Source organism: Apodemus sylvaticus, chromosome 7 (genome assembly GCF_947179515.1).
Source record: "Apodemus sylvaticus chromosome 7, mApoSyl1.1, whole genome shotgun sequence".
Lineage (NCBI taxonomy): Eukaryota > Metazoa > Chordata > Mammalia > Rodentia > Muridae > Apodemus > Apodemus sylvaticus.
Genome location: NC_067478.1, coordinates 70,128,387 through 70,149,968, shown reverse-complemented (window position 1 = coordinate 70,149,968; position 21,582 = coordinate 70,128,387). Strand labels below are relative to the sequence as shown.

At 35.5% G+C, this 21,582-nt stretch overlaps 1 protein-coding gene across 7 annotated transcripts in view; it reads right to left on the bottom strand.

The window, feature by feature from the left end:
* Positions 1-21,582, bottom strand: part of Neo1 (neogenin 1) — a 167,758-nt gene that overhangs the window by 72,058 nt on the left and 74,118 nt on the right. For all 7 annotated transcript variants that reach the window (XM_052188174.1, XM_052188172.1, XM_052188173.1 and 4 more), the window contains exons 6-7: positions 17,355-17,509; positions 15,556-15,676 (exon numbers count right to left, since the gene is read on the bottom strand). In XM_052188174.1, the coding sequence (XP_052044134.1) occupies positions 15,556-15,676; positions 17,355-17,509 (276 nt within the window). The remainder of the gene's footprint in view (positions 1-15,555; positions 15,677-17,354; positions 17,510-21,582) is intronic.

The following is a 21,582-nucleotide window of genomic DNA, read 5'->3' as shown; positions in this document are numbered from 1 at the left end:
TGGACCAATGACATATCATGTTAACATAAAACAAAACTGGTACTGGACAAAAAATAAAGGTCAGTGCTACAGTGCTTAGATAACATGCTCAACACGCTGGGTCTGATCCCCAGCACTTTATACAAAAACGATTTAAAAAAGAAAGTCTACAGTTACTATACTGATTAGCTATGATAATTTTAGGAAAAGTAGACTTCAGGGGAAAAAAAGAGCTAAAGAAAAAGCACAAGGAACATATACAGAGAACATACACAGAGAGAAATCCCATTAGAAAAAGAAAACTGGAAACCACACTATATAAGCAAGAGACCTATTAAAATTTAAAAACAACCAAAACACCAAAAAACAGACAAACCATTATGAGAACAGAAAAGCTCCTAAAATAACACTGAATTAGTTCTGTGTTAACCATTTACTGCTGGACATGAAGCCTCCCTTAAGTATGGTTTAAATATCCAATGAGACTTGGTCAAGAAAACTATTTTTTTTCTACGCAAGCAGTTACTGATTAGAGATAGCTCTGTATTACAAAGGGGGGTTTGTGTTTGCTCCCCACTCAGCACTGGGAGCCCATACAGGCGAGACCTGTGCAGGCCCTGTGCATGCTGCTGCCGTCTCTCTGAGTTCATACGTGTATCAGTTCTGCTGTGTCTAGAAGGCTTGGTTTTCTTGGTGTCGTTCATCCACACTGGCTCTTACAATCTTTCTGGCTCTGCATCCCAGAGCTTCATGAGCCCTGGGGAAGAGTTTGATGGAGACACCGACTTAGACTGAGTGGTCTAAGGTCCCTCACTCTGCATACTGTGCAGTTGTGAATCTGTTTACTTTGTCCCATCTGTTTGTTTTGTCTTATTCTGGCTTATTTTTAATCTTCTTTTATTATAATTTTTCTAGATGCCTGTTTTGTTTTCAAATGAGAGAGAGAGAATATAAGAGAATAGATTTGAGTAGGTGAGGAGAGGAGGTGGAGAGAGTCTGGGAAGAGCTGGTGAAGTGGAACTATTAATCAGAACAAATCATATAAAAGCATTTCAGTAAGAAAAACCTGAATCAAAATCTAAAATAAATAAAAATAAAAAATAATTGAAACAAATGCATTAGAAGTAATTTTAAATATTTTTCTGGAATATTAAGAAATGGCAGGTGATTCGTACAGTAGAGGACTAGGGACAAGAATGGAATGAGCAACAAGAACAAAGGTGACAAGCCAGAAAGATGCTGTTGAGTGATGGGAACATGTCACCTGCACACGAGGACAGAAAAGTGCACAAAGCAAACCATGAAATCACAGTGGAAGGACAAGTCAAAATCCTGCATTTCTAGACAAGGAAGGGGCAACCTAAAGTGAGGGAATGAATGGAACTAATGCCAAGTAGTCTGTTAAAATACCCACTGCCTTAAAATTTCTTGCACACTCAGAGATATTTATATAAAATATAATCAAGCCAGTTAAATGAAAAAACCTGAGACAAGCGTAAGAAAGTAAAAACATGGCTTAGAGAATGTGGTCTGCAGAAACATGCATATTGAGTAACTAAACAGTGAAAATATAACAGACTTCTCTTATTATCTGGTGAGACGAAAGTAAGTGTGTTGAGGGTAAAAAATTGTCTAAATATGTCACAATTTTAAGACTAGCTAAATGATAAAGCAGAAACAAATTAAGATAGCAGAAATAAGTAAAAAGCTATCTAAAGTTGACAATCAAAGAAAATGATAAAGTTTGATAATGGTACAGAAAATATATGGCCAACAATTAAGAGAAAACTGATACTGATCTGACTAAGTAGAACCGAAGGCAAAATGACTGACCAAGAGAAAACAAGTGTTTCCTGTTTAAAAAAAAAAAAAACAATCTGTATTTTCTTGACTGTGAGATGTACTTTCTCATATTTTAACATCTGAAAGGTTGGAGTTTATGAAACAGTCGCCCACTAGGGAGGTCAGTCACATATCCTACACTGACAACACAGCCTGAGAATACACAAAGCAACAGTAGCTCAAGAACTTAACACATTTTTGCTTATGTTTCATTAGAAAGTTCTTGGGGGCTGGAGAGATGGCTCAGCGGTTAAGAGTACTAACTGCTCTTCCAGAGGTCCTGAATTCAATTGCCAGCAACCACATGGTGACTCACAACCATCTAAAAAAGGCATCACAAGGCATCTGATGCCTTCTTCTGGTGTGTTTGAAGAGACCAGCAGTGTACTCATATACATAAAATAAATAAATCTTTAAAAAATAAAGTTCTTGAGGCAGAGCAGTGGACAAAAATTGGGTAAGGGGCTATAGAATTTGAAAATACAACTAACAAGTTTGGTTTAATATTCTTAAACCATTATACTAGATAACATACATAGAGTTGTCATAAAAAACCTGAGTATGTACTAGATTATGAAAAGATTCTGAATTCTGGTGAGTTGAAAGATGCAAGGATATTTCTTGAGTTAAAGAAATTGTTTACTGAGAAGCATGAAGGCTTAAGACTCATGAAGGAATGCATCATTAAAAGCTATCAGGATTTTCTAGTAGTCTGAAGCTCAACTAAGTTGTTATTTGTGAATTTGGTACCCAGTTTCAATGGTTACAAGAGAATAACATACTTCCAAAATGAAGGAATTCAAAACTAGCAAATAACACACAATGCTCTGTAGTACAATTGCCAAATTGCCAGAAGACTGTGTAGGGAAGAAATACAATGTGACTGTGAACTCACTGACATAAACAAAGCTGAGTATTCTCAGTACTTTGCTTCTGGTGCAGAATTCTAAGGACCAACTCACTGACTTACAGTTAAATGTTCTCTCTCTGAACCATTAACGCTTCACTGGTTAAGAAGTAATCTTATGACCCAGGGACACACTCTGGTTATCATTACTATTGTTATGTGTGCATTCTTGCAGTGGACTGCTAGTTTAAACAAATGACTTATATAAACAATTGAAGGAAGTTATAAAATAAAATACTCCTCCCATTCTATGTGCAGGAGGGGTGTTTCAATATTGAGGAAGTCATCTGACTTTTTCCTGACATTAAAAATATTCATTTTAAAAGGTGTGTCAGATGTTAATGACGCACCTACCTCAGCAGTGAGCCCCAGAAAAAGATAGCTCTTTCTTTCCATTCTAAATCAAGCTGCTGTTTCCCAGATAAACTCTCAATACCCGAGGACATAAAACAAAATCTGTAAAGGTATTTCTACTCATTATCTATTTTGACCAACATTTTTTAATTTTTGTTTCAATGACTTACATTAACTACCATCATAACAAATCTTCATGATGCTGCATCTGAAAGAACATTAACATTCTTAAGATTCAGCTTCAGAAGTCTAATTCTAGTGTTTTTTTTTTTAAAAAAAAACACAACTCTTCATTGTGTATAAAAAAGCTAAGAATTAAAAGAACCCTAATAAGATCTTTTACAAAACTACTTTGATGAACTAAAATTTTTGAATATGAGCTTAAGATAAACCAAAACTTAGGAAAAACCCACTACCAAGCCAGAATCCAGATAAAAAGCCTCTAGAGCTACTTCACTACTTGGAGTGTGTATGCTCAGGTACACATGCATAAAGAGACTCGGACATTAATGCTATGCCAAAGCATTTGCTTTAAAAAATATACACATCTAAAGCATTAGGACAACCGTACAGTTCTTGTAAGGTAATAGGAGCATTGAATGCAATAATATTAAACTTTCTCAACTGCATTTCAAATTTTATTATATGCATTTCTGGTGATTTCATAAGCATGTATCAATTGGGAAATAGTCTCAATGCCAATGCTTTAAATCTAAAATGAAAAACACAACGATCCAAGATTAATACTGTGTGAGATCAAATCTGCAAGCATACAGATTATCAGTGATGTCTTTCTGACCCAAATGATATTCTGCCAATTATAACATTACTGTATAATTTAGCATCATTTAAATATAGCTTCCAATTAAATGATACTCATCTATACTATCTATCCCTTCTGGTCTTATCTCTGTATAACATATTCCTTCTTTATAACAAAAGAATAGCATCAAATTCAAATTTAAGTTTGCTTTCTGAAAATTTCTTAGCACATCTTTGAGTCTGGAAATGTCATTTGCAGAGCCTTTTCAATTTAACCACCAAATACCAAAAAATATCACTGAGGTTGTAAGTTGCTGCCTTAGTCTCATAAATTATAGTCTTAAATTCTGTGATTTTTTTAACGATGAAATTCATGTTCAAGTTAAACTATACTTTAATTATATGTCAAACTTACCAAAGTTATCTAAAACTAACATGCATTATATTATAGCTCAAGCATAATGATGACAAACTTTCCTAACCCAGAAAGAACAAGGACAGAATAGATTTATATAGCCCTTCTCCCTTACACTAACTCAATAAATCATGGATCTGGTTCTACCTTCTTTTGTAGGGATATCTACCTAACGTTTAACAAATTATTACCAGGTAAAAATTTTAAAGGGACACAAAGAAATGTTCTTGCTACTATATGGTTGAGAGCTTTAAATATCACACATAATTGGTACAGAGTTATTATCAGAGACACCTTGTTTTCCTCCTTGAAACCAGTCAGTATACCTCCTATACATTGCGTTTCCTCCTCACATACCTAAAATCTGCTGCAGTCTTCCAGCTGGTATCTATAACTAGCGATTAAAGAATCTGGTTTTTATATATGCCTCCCCGAGATGTTCACTTCTATATACACACTTGTCTGAATTCTAAAGCTGAGCTGCCTGCTATTCTCCCAATGCATGTTCAATCTTTCTACACTTTGATTTAACTGAATTTCCCCCTTTTTTCATCTTCATGTACCTTAATCAACAGAATCCCATGTTCTCTTCCGGGTTCAGTTAATGTTTAAAAAGTTCAGTCAAAAAAGCATTCTTTGCCTTAGAAACCTGATGGAAATGATTTCTTTTGGTTTAGAAATTGAGTAGCACTTTGGTGTTCAGCAAAGCATATACTATAATTATTTAGATTCTTAGAATAAAATCTCTATACTGGCACTGTGAGAATCATTCAGGTTTAATATAGGGTGACCATACATTAATACTATATATACTCTGACACTCCTGAGTTACAGAAGGTACTTTTGGTAATTCTGAGTGAAGTAAACCACAGTGATCTCAAGACTACTTGGTCCTCAGTCATGTTTCCAAATGATGACTTACCAGCCTTGTCACTAAGTATAATCACAATACTGACTTAAAAGTCTGATTTTTGACATTAAAGTGAAATGGGAGAAAAAAATCCCCACATGTGCTTTTGTTTTAGAAACATTAAAACTTGCTACCATAGTGTGATTTTGAAGGTGAGAATCTAGGTACCAGTCTAGATTCATGCTAAATACTTTTTTAAAAAAGCAAGTCACTTAGCTGAATCTCCAAGTATATAAAAGTAAACACTTAAATAAAACTAAGATTTATTCTAGCTAGACTTTAAATTTATTTTTCAATGTCACCTCTCATACCAGTCTACATAGTAGGGTCTTTACCAGATAGCTAGGAATCTCTATTCATGTACTCAGTTTAAAAAAAAATTTTTTTTTTGGTTTAACAAAAGTTTGTTTTTGAGACAGGGTTTTACATTTTATCCCAGGCTGGGCTTCAACTCACTATGTCATCTGGAGCTTATGTCAATCGTCCTACTTTAGCCTCCAAAATTCTCTGATTACATATATGAGTTATCAGGTCTGGATCAAATTTACTTTTAGTATTTCAATAAATTGTACTTTACCTTACCTACCATTTGTATATGACTCATTATTCATGGAAAAAATAAGCTACAATGTCCAACATTTAGAGACAGTTGTCAAATATGCAGTCTACATTTTTATATCCCATAGCATTGCTTCAAGAAAAAAAAAACCTAAAATTTTCTTAAGTAAAAATCATTATATGTAAATTAAAATATTCCATGTATAATTTCTAGTAGTTTAACTTGGCTGCCTTCAAATCTACAATTTGTTATTTTCTGAATGCTTGGACTACAGGTATTCACTACCACATCTAGCTCAGTTTGTTAATAATGTAACTTGGATATTGTACTGGCTAGTTTTTATCTCACCTGACACAAGCTAGCGTCATCAGAGCAGAGGGCGCCTCAATTAAGAACACGTGTCAATTAAGACTGGACTATAGGAAAGTCTGTAGGCCATTTTCTTAATTAGTTATTGATAGGGGAGGGCACCCCTAGGCTGGTTGTCCTGGGTTCTATAAGAAAGCAAGACGTGGGAAGTAAGCCAGTAAGCTGAACTCTTCAATAGCCTGCCTCTGCATCAGTTCCTGCCTCCAGGTTCCCTTACTACTTTTGATGGTGAACTGTTATGTGAAGTAAAATATATGGAGTTAAGCTGTGAGTGAAATAAACCCTTTCCTTCCCAAGTTGCTTTTAGTAACAGTGTTTCAACACAGCAATAGTAACCCTAACTAAGATATTTTCCATCCATAGGTCCCCATATTTTTTAAATATGTTTTAAAGCACTCTCTTTTATTGGTTGTATTAATTTGGTCATTTTCAAATTTATGCTAATTTAAATAATATGAACCTTTATATAGCTTGTAACTATGCTTCAAGATAAATGATTATTCACATATTGTTTATTGAAATGTATGTTAAATTCTTTTGTTTTGTTTTTTTTCTTTTATGAGAGTCTATGTGTCTCAGGCTGGCCTTGAACTTGCAATCCTATTGCCTTTGTCTCCTAAATGCTGTAACTGAAAGATAGCAACATCACACTCAGGTAAATAGTAAATTATTCTTCATCTGCCATTAAAAAAATAGTATGCTGTTAAGAACTCAAAAACATGTCTCATCTTATAAGATCAATTCTATAGCAATAAATAAGTAAATGCCAACACGTCCATAAACTACTGGGAAAGGAAAAAGTCACATTAAAACATTATTTCTGTAGATGAAAAAGTTTTACATGAATGTAAACATCTGTATGTGTACATAAAAGAGTATACAAACTCCTTTAATTCCTTTGGGTCTCAACTTGAGTACTTTACTTTAATAAGGACCTGTCTTTAAAATGTCTACTTAAAGCAATTCCCACTCTATCCTCAAAAATTTCCCCTTTGTTTTAAATGCACAGGTATTTTGCTCTGTGTGTATTTGCACCACAGACATGCAACGTTCAAGGAGACAAGAGAAAGTCTGATCCCCTGGGACTGGAGTTACAGGCTGTGAGCTGTCATGCGAGTGCTGAAAAACAAAACAAAAACACCTAGGTCTCTGGAAGAACAGCCAGTGCTCTAAACTGCTGAGTCATTTGTCCAAAGTCATCCCTCCCCACCTTTGTAGACAAGGCCTCAGGCTTTGTCTTCAAAAGCTCAGGCTGTCCTAGAGCTCACTGTATAGTTTTGGCTAGCCTCAAATTTACAGCAATTTTTGTGCCACAAGCTCCCAAGTGCTAAGATTAAAGTCATAAGTCTCCATAGCCACCTCCCTAATAACTGTGTGGGTGGTGGCAGTGGCATATATGCAAGTGTGTCCAGACCTCAGTGTTGATACCTTCTATCACTTTCTGCCTATGTTTTGATAGTGTCTCTTAGTAAACCTGTTGCCTGCTGATTCAAATGAACTGGCTAGCCAGTAAACTCCAGAAGTTCCTTGTTTTGGCTTCTCCAGCACTGAGATTTCAGGGACACGCCTCCACCCCAGATTCTATGTGGGTGCTAGGGATCTCAATTTTGGTCCTCAGGTTCGCATGGCAAGTATTTTACTGAGAGAGTAGTTTCCAATAATTCTTTATCATTTTTCTTGTCTATTTTTCTTGTCATTGGGACAAAATATTAATACACAGTGAAATAATTTAGAGAAGGGAAGATCTGTTTTAGCTCACAGCTTCATGGCAGAAAAGGCACAGCAGCTGGGTGCTCAGGTGGTGGTGGTTCTTAAGATGGTTCCCTCACATCTTAGGCTGACTACAACTCTAGCAAGGCTGCCACATCCCTGTATCACCAGCGTTGCCCCATGTCCAGATGTCCCACAACTTCCCGAAAAGAGTGATCCTAGGTTGAGACGGAGTGTTCAAACATATGTGCCTGTGGGGGATTGATTCGACATTCAATCCACAACATAAAGCATTTTTTTTTAATTTCCTTTAAGCAGATATAAAAGCTTTAGTTATTTTGTTTATATTTTAGTTGCTTAATGTCTCTCTATTCTAACAGATAAATGTTCTATGAGGGCCAAAGATCATGTTTGCTTCCTGGCTATTTCAACCTTACCACTTAGCACAAACCCATACTTCTGTAAGGTACATGGAATTTTACCATACAAGTTTAGTGAATAATTACATACATGACGTTTGTTAACAAGGGCTGGCTCTAGAAAGTGAGATGAGGGAGAGGTAACAGTACATTTGCTTTTTTGTTTTTAAATCAATTACATGCTCTCATTTGTGGCAATGAGCATGAGTTAGGTCTTTTTTAAACCAGTGAAAGTTAGTTTTATCCAGACATTTCAGGTGCCTTTCAATCTGGTCATAAAAGATTATTTCATTTTGCAAATTTAAATGATGTAAATATATCAAGTAGATTTTTGTTTGTTTGTTTGTTTGTTTGTTTTCCAAGACAGGGTTTCCCTGTGTAGCCCTGGCTGTCCAGGAACTCACTCTGTAGACCAGGCTGGCCTCGAACTCAGAAATCCACTTGCCTCTGCCTCCCAAGTGCTGGGATTAAAGGCATGCACCACCACTGCCCGACTAAGTAGATTTTTGTAAAAAAATTCTACTTAAAGAATAACCTCAAAGCTTGCCTCATAAAGTTAGTTTTTTAACTTCATTTTCATTTGAGGGGCTGAAGAGGGATTAGTGGTTAAAAACATGCAAAAAGACTCATAAAATTAAATAAAAAATAAAATCACATCTGACGTTAAACATATATCTCCTAAAATAATTACATTTCATGGGATATACGAAGTGATTTAAAAAAAAAAATCCAGTAATCACCTAATTTAATTCCTTCATTTTACAGAAACAAAAAGTACAGAATTTTGGTACCTGACCCAATCAGTAAGTCAGGCACAGGGGAAACACTGGCATTAGATACATCTGTAATCTTAGCTAGTTCCTAGACTTTAGGTGTGGGGTGGTACCCGACTCATCCTAGCACTCAGGAAAGTGATGCAGAGGGAGTTCTGTTAATCTGAAGCCAGCCTGGGCTATGTAGTGAATTCCAGACCTGTCTGGATTGTAAAGTGAGAGTCTTAAAAACAAAGACAAGAAAGTGCCTAGATACAGGAAGCACGATTCAGAGTCAAATTATACCCGTTATCTAGAGTAAAACTTTTTCTAAAATTATACTAGTATGAAAGCAAAGGAATAAGAATTAACCCTTTGATCAACACCAACTAACCTTTGCAAGTAGTGTTTTAGATTTAAAATATTCCACTACTGACTAATTTCTTGCTACTTAGCCAACTTTTAATCATGTCAAGCTTTTAGTCACTTTTTCCAGAACATCTATCATTCAATAACCTCAGAACTATATGGAATTTTTGACAAATATTTCAAATAAAATGAAAAAAAAAAACAATCACTCATAATACTCAGTATGCATTCTTATCTACCAAGGTCATGACATCCTAGCAGCCATTTAATGAGTTGGTAAAGTGTGAATTTCCTTTACTGTAAACAAGTTCGTGTTACTTCCTTTCATCAGCCCTTCTTCCCTTCTGCAACAAAATATACTGCCAATTAATAGACCTGTTGACAGGATATACATTTATTTAAAAAGTATATTTCTGTTTATTACATTTTAGTCTTACAAGAAAAATTAAAGGCAATTTTTAAATGTAGACAAGCAGGAAGAAAAGACAATGAAAAGTTAACGATATTTTCCCTCAGGTTTTGTTACCTTTAATATATCTGCATCCGTCCATCCACCCATCTATCTAACTGAGATATATGCTCCCTGTGAAGTCTCAGACTGGCTTGGAATTCAAAATCCTCCTACCTCTGACTTCCAAGTGCTAGGGTTACAGGAATGTAGCCAAGATCATCCTACTAAGTTGTGCTAATTTTACTGACAATTAAAAAAAAAATCACTCAACAGACAATTGTTAAAAACAAGTATTAATTTGAAATGTCATAATTCATAAGTAATTCTACTTTATGTTCAATTAAATATTTTTAAAGAGTCTCTAAAACTAAGAGTTACTGTTGCCAGACATGGTGGTGTGCAATGGAACCCCAGCACTCAGAAGGCTGAGGGTGGTGAGCTCACCATTAATCTGACATACACAGGAAGAGATCTCAAACCAAACCAAACTGCCAATAGCAACATCAAAACAAGTAACAATGAAGATTGTATTGCTCTTATTGAAAATGCATAAAGTTAGATATTAATATTTCAAATAATACTTTACTGTTTTCTTAAAGTTATTACATTTTGTCTATATAATTGTGTGTATATGTACATGTGTAGTATAGACAGGCACAACATAAATATGAACATCAGAGGACAATTTGAGGGAGTTAAGTTTTTCTCCTTCCATCATACGGGTTCTGGGGACTGAACTCAGATTACCAGGCTTGGTACCCACAGAATGGTCATGCCAGCTCCATCTTACATTTTAAATGTTTTGATTAAGAAAATGTTAAAACAATGCTTCTCAAATTCTACCTACTAATTCAGTAAGGAATTGTATTTTCTGATGATCTGACATACAATGTCTCATATATTTTAGATATATTATGAATTCCACTTATTGTTCCAGAAAGAACAATAAGCTGGTCTACAGTCACACATTTCATGTGGGAATCAGAAAATCTCTCATATAAAAATAAGACTATGTTAGGGATACTCAAATACCTTCAACATTTTAAAGCCAAGGGTATAAACAAAAAGAACACCTGCAGGTTACCCACACTGTGCTGCTCCTACCCAGGAGGTGCTCTAGACACTGTCTGCAGTCCCTACCTCTCCCAGCAGCCCTTCACGGAGCCACCGTGCACATCCTCCAGACCTGCCTTGCTCTCCTATCCTTGTGTTTCCATCCTCTTACTTCTCTTTTGTCTTCTCCCTTCCTCTACTTCAATTTTCCCTTTTAAAAAAGGTCTTTTGTGAAGTAGATTTTCACCAACGAGAAATAACTTAGTATCACAGACTATTAATGTCTGTGATGTAGTCTGGTAGTTGGCAAAACATTTTCTATAAAGGGCAAGAGAGTATTTTAGGTTTTACTGGCCATTTGGTCTCTCGTTAAACTACTGACTTTTGTCATTACGGTATGAAATAACCACAAATAAGACATAGATAATCTGTCACCAAATGTGTGTGTCCATGTTTCAATGAAAAACACAGGAAGTGGGATGGATACAGCCTATGAGGTACACTCCGTCAACCTCGATCTAGTCCATTCTTAAACATTTCCTTGTACTATATTAATGAGTCTGTTAAAAACAAAGAAGCAAAACCCCACATAACCAAGGATACAGTGGGGAGGTTTTGGGAACTGTTATACAGTCACACTATATCCTGGGAGTCAAAACTGCTACAGAGTGCAAAGGTCAAGAGCTAGTTTTCATCCTTCCACCTCCATGCTGCTCAAGCCTCCGCCTGTGTCCTGGCAAACCAAAGGATATCAATGGGAATCTGCTGTGCTTCATGTAACACAACAGCACTCTCCTCTAAAAGGGACGCTAGGAATGCTGACCTCCCAATGATGCTGTTATGAGCAAAAGGTCATCAGTGTGATGTGTCTGGAGGCTTTTCTAGCTTTCAATAATGATTGAAAGGCTGAGTTTGGTACTTAAAAAAAAAAAAACAACCTGACGGATTATACAAAAGTTAATACAGCAATCTGAAAACATGAAAATAGCATCATTTATCAAAGTAATTAATTAATGTAAACATTTGGGGAAAGGGAATACCTAAGTGCATTTGTATGGTTTTTAAATTCAGATTTCATCTATTTGGTTTTACATTTTTTTCTACTTGAAGCTATCCTAAAACTTTTCTCATGTCATTAAAAAGTGTTCAAGTAATTTTTCTATCATAAAGTTGTTCTACAATTATTTTCTCTTTATTCTATTGGTCAATATTAAGTCACTTCCTAGTCTTTCCCTCTATCCCTATTTTTCTATCTTTTTAAATCACTAATGCTAATATTAATAGTCTTTTTCTAAATTGCTGACTTCTAAGGAATCACTCCTGAAAAAAAAAATCAATGGGTTAAGTTAGTAATTTTAAAGATTTTACTATCAACATGCTTTTATTCAACAATATAATGATTTACAATTTCTTCAAGAGTGAGGGAAAGCTACAAATCTATTCATATTCTATCCAACTCTCATAAAGTAAATTTGTTAAAAATAGAAAAATCATTCATTGATTTTTATTACTTTATCTTTTCCTACTATAATTTTAATTTTTCTCAGTTTCTGTTCTGAAAAGGTCTTCATTTCACCTTCATTTTTGAAGAATACTTTTACTGGGTATAAATTTGGGTTGCTTTCTTTACCAACATAAATATCTGTCTTAAAAATCAAAACATTTAGGGGCTGGAAAGATGGCTCAGCAGCCACTTTGTGCAGCCACAAAGCACTTACAGCTCTTGCAGAGGACCTGAGATTGGTTCCCAGCACCATGTTGGGTGGCTCACAATCACTTGTAAGTCTAGCTCAAGAGATCCAATACCTCTGGATTCAGTGAGCACCTGCACTTGTATGTGCATACCCACACAGAGACATATACACATAACTTAATGATAAAAAATTAATTTTTAGACAATTAAAACATTAAAAGCCATGTATGGTGGCAAATGTTTCTTATAGTTCTTATCATGAGATTGAAGAGGATCACCTTAAACCAAGGAATTTGATACCTGGGTAATATGGTAAGACAAATACCACCTTCCCCCCATCTCAAAACTAAGTAAGCAGGGGCTGGAGATATACAGCTCAGGGGTTAAGAGGACTCTTTCCTGAGAGAACCAGGATCAGTTCCCCACACCCACAACACGGAGCTCACAATCACCTATAAGTCCATTCCAAGGAATCTGAAGCCTAGTCTCCAAGGGCATATGGTACATATAGACAAGCTTGCACATATACATACAAATAAATTATTTTTAAGCAAATAAAACATAAAATGCCAAAATAGGACACAAATTTAATAAACATGGAACTTAAAGCCTTCTAAAAACTCATGACTTGCCAGTGTATAATCAATATAATTACAAAAAAAATTCCCCAAGCCCATAAGTATTCTCAAAATCATAGAAAAACATATACTATTAATACAATTATTATACCACCAAACACATTCAGATAAAAGCTCCATTAGGATGCTACTAACATAGCCATCCACTTAAGTGGTAAGATTTAAAATAGTAATCACAAACACAAACTGAAGCCTCAATGCTTAGGTAAATACACTAAATATCTCTAAAGTTTACTAAGAAAATCACTGCCGTTATACAACAAACAAACAAGTCTATTTCACTTATTCAGCTAGTACACAATTCAGTAAATTTTATTTTTACAAACTTGAAAGTTGCTAAAATGGGAGAAAGGTATAATCAGTACAAATTCAGGGTGAAAAAAGCGGTTTGGATATTTTACACCTTTACAACATTATAAAATAAATATATTTTTCAAGTATATTTTTAAAAATAGCATTTATAAATCCTATATGCTGTTTTAATAAATAGGTGCCAGATTTGCCATACAGTTTTTCTGGTCAGGCTATGGTTCTCAGAGAAATCTCTGGACTATACTAGTACCTTACTGTATCTGACTCAGGAATGCTATCTTTGTCATGCTTTCACAAGAAATGTTCAAAATAAAATAAAGAAAGAAAAAAAGAGAGAGAAAGCTTTAGTTGCTAAATGATTACCCTTACCAATCTGTTACACAAATGTAATTTACTATGAGACTAGTATCATAAAGAAGTTCAGTGTAACACTGTTCGTAATAGCAATAAACAAAAAAAAAATGACAAAAAGGACAATTTAAATGTAATAGGAGAATAAGTTATATAAAAGTACATATATATTCCATTCAGCAATGAACAATTTTGTAAATTGTTAGCATGGAAAGATATACATGGGATTATGTTGCAAGAAAACAGGTTAGGAAAGAATATACATATCTGTGTGCTCCTATGCAACATTCCTAGGAGGTAGGACTTAGAGTATGTCATCAAATTAATGCTTCACAGTGCCAAATTCAGGTTTTAATTCCTGCTCAACAAAAATGAAGCCAGGTGCTTTTAGTATAGTTTTTCCTTTCTCAGCTGACACACATTACACACATCACCACAGACACTGGAGATACCAATTATATAAAGAGAGGACTTTAGCTCTCATGTGCACATTCTGAGAGCCAGTATCTTTCCCAACACACAACCTCTTGGGTGTTTTTACAGAAAATGCCTCTGGTGAGATACCAACTTATGATCAATTCTCCTCAGACCCTAAAAAAATAAATTTGAAGTTTCAACAACAAAGCACTGTATCAACTTCTCTGTCATTTAGAAAACCAGAGATATCTTTTCTCCAATAATGTCTAGATTTCAGCATTATGTGAAGGTCTTTCTCTGCAGACACTATCTTTACCCAGAGGCTACTGTTGCTTGTTATATATGACAATGCTATTTACAAGAGGTATTTTCTTACTAGCTAAATACTTGTTACTCTCTAGAATTAATAACTCTGTACAATATTAAGCTTTCTTTTCTCAAATTACAGTGGTTTCTCCTGACTTGACTCTTAATTTTCTATTCTTCAATATTGATTGAATTTATTTCATAAACAGGTATTTTTATGATAAGAAAAGGTACACTAATTTTAGTTTGGAAAAACAACTAGTGCAAAGTAAACATTAAGAACTCTTCCTTATGACACAGAAACAAATGTGTGAGAGTGACACAAATGGGTTCTGATAAACACTTTTATAGGACTTTTTCAGTTTTCCTCTTTCAACTACTTTTTAATGTTCTCTGAAAATGTATCTCTAAGTAATTTTACTTTTTTCCTTTTCCTTGGACTTTTTAAAAATTACTTTTGTTATTATTATTATTGTTTTTATGTTGATTGGTGTTTTGTCTGTATATATGTCTATGTGAGGGTGTCAGAAGCCCCAGAACTGGAGTTACAGACAGGTGTGAGCTGCCATGTGGGTGCTGGGAATTGAACCCAGGTCCTCTGGAAGAGCAATCAGTGTTCTTAACCAATGAGCCATCTCTGCAGCTCCCTTCTCTAGACTTTCTGAAATGGGTATGAATGTTTTGTCTAAATATATACATGTGCAATCATGTGGTACTAAAGGAGATCAGAGGAGGGCATCTGATCTCCTGGAACTGGAGTTACAGATCGTCGTGGGCTGCCATGTGGTCCTCCATAAGAGAAAGGTGCTCTTAACTGCTAAGCCCGCTAAGTAATTCTAGGTGACAGAAATGATTTAGACTGCTGTTCTTTCGCTTGTAGTTGTGTCACATGCTGGCTTTAGCAAGCAAACTGGCAATCCTAAGGCACCCTAGAGTAACGGTGTTTCTAATGCAAGCTCCTTCAGCTCACTGCTGCTCCCCTCTTACCATGCTCAAGGATTATCAGCTGGGCTCCAGCTTGTGCATTTCCAACATCATTCTCAGCAATGCATTGATAGAACCCTTCATCTGATTTCACCAGACCCAAAACTTGAAGATTATGTTCCTTCTAAGGAAGAAAACATATAAAATTTTATGACTTAATTAATAAATGTGAGTTTAAAACCTCAAGGATATGTTCTCAAAAAGAAGGAAGAAATATTATTAGCATAAATGCTGCTTTAAAATTTAAAAAACAACATATAAATAATGATAAAATAAAAATGCTAATTTAATCACAACAGATTGGATTTTAGTGTTAAGTACTCAGAAACTACTTTTTGTTAACATGAGATTATGTATTTTAGAAACATTCCCAGAAAAATGAATGACTTGAACGACAAATTTATAAAATGACACTGTCTTTAAAACACTATAAGTTACTTCTGAGCTTTTTAATAAGTTTTGAGTAAAGACCTTAAGGTATGCCATTAATATTTATTACTAAAACCTAAATAATCCTGTTAACATAACATTAGAAAATGATAATATTAGTAGGCAATAATATCTACTATATACCTAATACATATAATTAAAATGAAAATTTGACAAAGAATTCTTAATACATTTTGTACTTTTTTTCTTCCACTGGGATCTGGGAGAGTCACTGGTAGGTGAGGCTAGCTGGCAGTGAGCCTCTGGGATCCTCTTATCTCTGTCTCCATAGTGTGGCTCTTCAACTTAAGGCCTTACTCGGGATTCTCCCTGAGACTGACCTCAGGCCTTCATGGCAAGCACTTTACAGACTGAGATGTCTGTAATATAGCTTCCTATTTAACATGATTTGCATTTCAGTTTTGTTACCTTCTCAGTGATAACCTAGCCTGGTCCCAAGTCCCTCCATTATCCCCCGCCTTCATTTCTTGAGGGCTAGGATTACAGGCAAATATCACCATGATTTGCTTGTATCTACTTTGAAAATTCCTTCAACTAATACATGCAAATTAAATGAAGGGCACTATGTGATGACGTACTCACTTTCTAAAAGGTTTTTTGTTGTTAGAAGTGTTAGCATGGGGTCATTCTTACTTTGAAGGCTATGTGTATGAAAATTGTTTATAAATTGATAAAGTTTTGTAGGGTTTGTTATATCTTATAAGCTTTTCAAAATTATTATCTTCCCATTCTTCAAGGCAAGAGCTGGATATGGTGACACATGCCTTTGACCCCAGTACTCAGGAAGCAAAGGCAGGTGGGCTTCTGTAAGTTCCAGAGCAGCCATGCTTACATAGTGAGTTCTAGGACAGCCAGAGCTACACAGTGAGACCCTGGGGAGTAGGGAGGAAGAAGAGAGAAAAGAACGGAAGAAGGAAGGAAAGGGAGGGAGGGGAGAGAGAGAGGGAGAGGGAGGGAGGGAGGGAGGGAGGGAGAGAGAGAGAGAGAGAGAGAGAGAGAGAGAGAGAGAGAGAGAGAGAGAGAGATCTGCTCATTGAATATAGCTGTGAAGGCGATGAGAATACACTTGCATGCACACACTGTGTTTCTCATGAAATGCTGATAGCTACATTCTCAATACTAGACTGCTGGTAGGCCCTAAGCCTAGTCCAGCCACTGATTTGCTATGTAATCTCATATAAATTACCAAAATACTTCTGAGCAAAGCTTTCTCTACAGGCTAAAAATAAATTATTCTATTTCTTCATTTACAGCAATTTAAATTCATATATTTATTATATCTTTTGATTATTACATGTAAAAACACTTGAAGGTTTCAAAAATAAAATGTACTTCTTTGAAAAAATACTTACTACAATTTTAAAGTAATCACTTGGGATAACCACATCCCCATTCTTGACCCACTTCACAGTTGGAGTTGGTTTCCCAGTGACTTCACATTCAAATACAATATCCATGGATTCGTGAGCATATATGTTAGCAGGTTGTTTCAAGAATTCAGGTGGCACTTTAAAATATAAAGAAAAGATACCAATGAAAATAAAAATAGGAAGCTATTCACATATCAACAAACTTTTAGACCATAGAATTCAGTTATTTGCATATTTTTATAAAACCACATAACTATATATTTAAAATGTTAGTACAGTAGCTTTAAAAATTAATTGCCTGATGGAATATTATTCAGCTGTAAAGAAAAGTATTTTTTTAATTCACAGGTAAATTGATGGACTTATATCTTCTGTAGTTCAAGAAAACTAAAGTCTGACAATAAAATTAAGAAAATTTAAAAATAGTGACCATCCTCCCAAATACTGGCTATTCAAACTTTAACCTAAATTTAACTTTTTTCTGAGGCATTCATATATGAGTACCATATTTACATCACCTCTCCTAACTCCTTCTTCTGTGTTTACAACCAACACATGCAGTACTCATCTCTTCTTCTGTAATTATTGTTACATATGCATATAGACATTACTGACCCCATTTAGTGTTGCCTAAATATACGCATGTGTCCAGGGCTGACCACTTGGGATTGGATAACCTATCAAGAAGCTTGTGCTTGAAGAAAACCAATTCCCCATCTCTCGGCAGTCACTGATGCCTGCAGCTTTTCATTAAGTGGCCTTGTGGATCAAGTATGGGAGAAGAGGGGTAGGAGAGGGCTGGAAGTGAGAATGGAGATCAGTGAGGGGCATCTCTGAAACTAGCTGGAAACCTGGGACAGGGAAGCCAAGGGAAATTTATGGAGCCAGGCAGGACTTCCAGTGGAAGGAGGATGACATCAACCCATTGACAAAACCTTCAACCCAAAATTTATCCTGCTTACAAGATGTGCAGGGATAAAGATACAGCAGAAGCTGAGGGGATGGCCAACCAGTGACTGGCCCAACTTGAGACCCATCTCATGTGAGAGAGCCAACACCTGACACTATTAATGATAACTCTACTATGCTTGCAGACTGAACCTAGCATAACATCTCCTGAGAGCTTCACCCAACAGTGGATGAAGGCAGATGCAGAGACCCACAGATAAACGTCAGGCAGAGCTTGAGGGGGGTCTTGTGGAAGAGTGGAGAATAGAACTTACTGAGCCACAGGGGTCAAGGGTACAGAGTCAACTAACCTGGGCCCATGGGGGCTCACAGAGACTGAACCACAAACCAAAAATCATGCACAGGGGCTGGACCTAGGCCACATATATGTTTGTAGCAGATGTGCAATTTGGTCCTCATATGGGTCTCCTAACAATTAGAGCAGGAGCTATCTCTGACTCTGTTGCCTGCTGTTGGATCCCTTTCCCCTACCTGGACTGCCTGGTTGGGCCTCAGTGGGAAAGGATGTGCCCTGCTGAGACTAGATATCTCAGGGTGGGGTGGTACCCAAGGTGGGCTTCCCCTTCTACTTAGATGGGGTAGTGGGGGGACGGACTTGTAGAGGTGGTACTGGGAGGGGGGCTGTGATATATATGTAAACTGAACAAAAATAAATTATAGAAAAAAGTCATGGCCTTGTGAAAATTTTACCATCCACACTCGCTTGTCAACTAGCAGTGTCACTATGGATCTTATTTAGTGTATGTCTAGATGAAACAAGGATGCAGCACCCGTGAAATCTTAAAGAAATCTTTTGTGATAATCTATGTAGGTACTTGGCCATTTTTCAAAAAATTTGTGTTTACAATTTTCTTATCTCTTGGAGTGTGTACTTTCTTCCCTGTCTATATCATGGCTTCTGGGAGATGTAATAATAATCCTTCCCCAAAAGGCTCTCTAGTTTACTCCAAATGTGGCTTTCTATACACCACCTCTGGCCCACAGCATCCCAGTAGACAGGATCTAGAACACAGCTCAAGTTCATATCAATGGATATATTTTTTGTCCAACATCAGACAGGCTTATAGTATTCCAGACAACTCTTTGCAAGACAGGATCTATAGCATCCTAGCAGGCAATTTCAATTGAGCTAGCTTTGGCTAACAGCTCTGCCTTTGGGCAGCAGCTATGTTTTCTCCTAACAAAGAGTGGGTAGGGGAGATCTCTTGTAAGTTTGAGATCCTTTTAAAAGCATTATAGTGAGTTCTAGCTTTAAAATGCATTTTGTTTGTTTTATCTCACTGAGGTTATTGTTCCTATGACTTGAAATAATCTTTTCTTTATGAATAGAAGAAGCCTGGGCTTGTTGGATACACAATGGTCCTACTCCTGTCACGACTTTACTGGTGTTCTTTCAGTATTTTCTGACATTACCTTCACACTCTTTTTAATGACAAAATCGGCAATTATGTATCTTGATTTTCTATTAAAGTTACCAATTAAAGTCATGTCAACAAGAATTAAATGATCTTTTTAACTCTAGCATTTGTTCTTTCTACTAAGAATTTCTGCTACCAATTAATAGTAACATAATTATGCATCTGTCTTATATTTTATAGCTCCTCAGTCTCAGAATAACATTTTTATCAACAATATTTGCACTTGTCATTAGAATATACTCCATTAGGACTATGCAGTCCAATTACTATTTCATACTATTTGAATAACTTTCAACTTAAGCTGCATCTGTGTGTGGCTTTACTCTGTCATCTTGATATGTACTGATTTGTATATTTTCTACCCTTAGAAGTCATGAGGCAAAAACTTAAATCTATACAAACAATATACACCCAATTAAGTCGAGCTTCTATCCTGTTTACATAGTTCCCTCCATAAGTAACAATCTTAAAAATATGTTATGGTTTATCCTTCCATTTTTTCTTAAATATAAAAGCAATTTGCCTCACTTCTAAATAATAACACACTATTTTTTTTCTACTTTCAAAGCTTCTACTTGGGCTCAGCAGTTAAGAGTACTGATTGCTCTTCTGAAGGTCCTGAGTTCAAATCCCAGCAATCACATGGTGGCTCACAACCATCTGTAATGAGATCTGATGCCCTCTTCTTGGGTGTCTGAAGACAGCAAATGTGTACTTACATATAATATAAATAAATCTTTTTAAAAAAAAGCTTGTACTCATAACTTAGATGGTACTATTTCTAAGGAACTGACACCTTGAGCTCATATCTAATATTTTTGAACCCTCCCTTAGAGTAGAGTAAGTAATTCTGCAAAACACAGCAAAATAGATTTTTTAAATTAAATTAATAATTTTAGTATGCATTTTCAGTAAGAAAATCATAATGTCCACCATTTACTTTTCCCTTTCATGAATCATTTTTAAAAAGCTAAAACAAAAAATAAAACCTTCTCTGGATTTTAACTTTTCTTTATATAGTACTCATACTAATTAAAGATAACGTGAGAGCAGATGTTTGTGGTTAGGAAGTTAAGCAGATAACCAGAGAACAAATGAATCCATTACCATAAGAAAATAAGTGTTGCAATGGAAGATTACATATTTTGTTACCAAAGAGATTAATTAAGCTTCAAATTCTCCATTAACAGTTTTCTATCCCTTCTATTACCATCTATCATTACAAGGGTAATTTGTGCTAAATACACACATAAAACGTTAATATGAAAACAAACATTATACTTCCAAAATACATTTGCTAACAAACAACAAACAAACTTAATTCCACCACTTTTGAATAATACTGGAACTTGGCACTCAATTCAAACAGAAAACAATATTGTGCTGGCCAACAACAGAAGTTTCATGGTTACTTCATTTTGCTGCAATTTGGAAGATAATGGTTTTCATTTACATTAGCTCTCAATGCTGGTGTTTTCACAGTTTAGTACTAAAATTCTCATAGATCACTTTAACTAGAAAAACAAAATAATTTTTGTCCACTTCTGTTAGTTAAACTGTATACTTGATGTTTTTAAGCTTTTTCTACAATTTACAAATTGACATCCAAATCTTTAAGAAACAGTTGAAAAAATAGAACAAAACCTTTCCCAAGTATTTAAGTCTAAAATACTTTTAGAGATTTCATTCAACAATGTATTTGTAAATCTGCTAAACGTACACACACACACACACACACACACACACACACACACACACACACACCATTTCCAGAGAAAACTTGCCAGTGCATCAAAGGTAAATAGCTTCTCCTGTATTCCAAG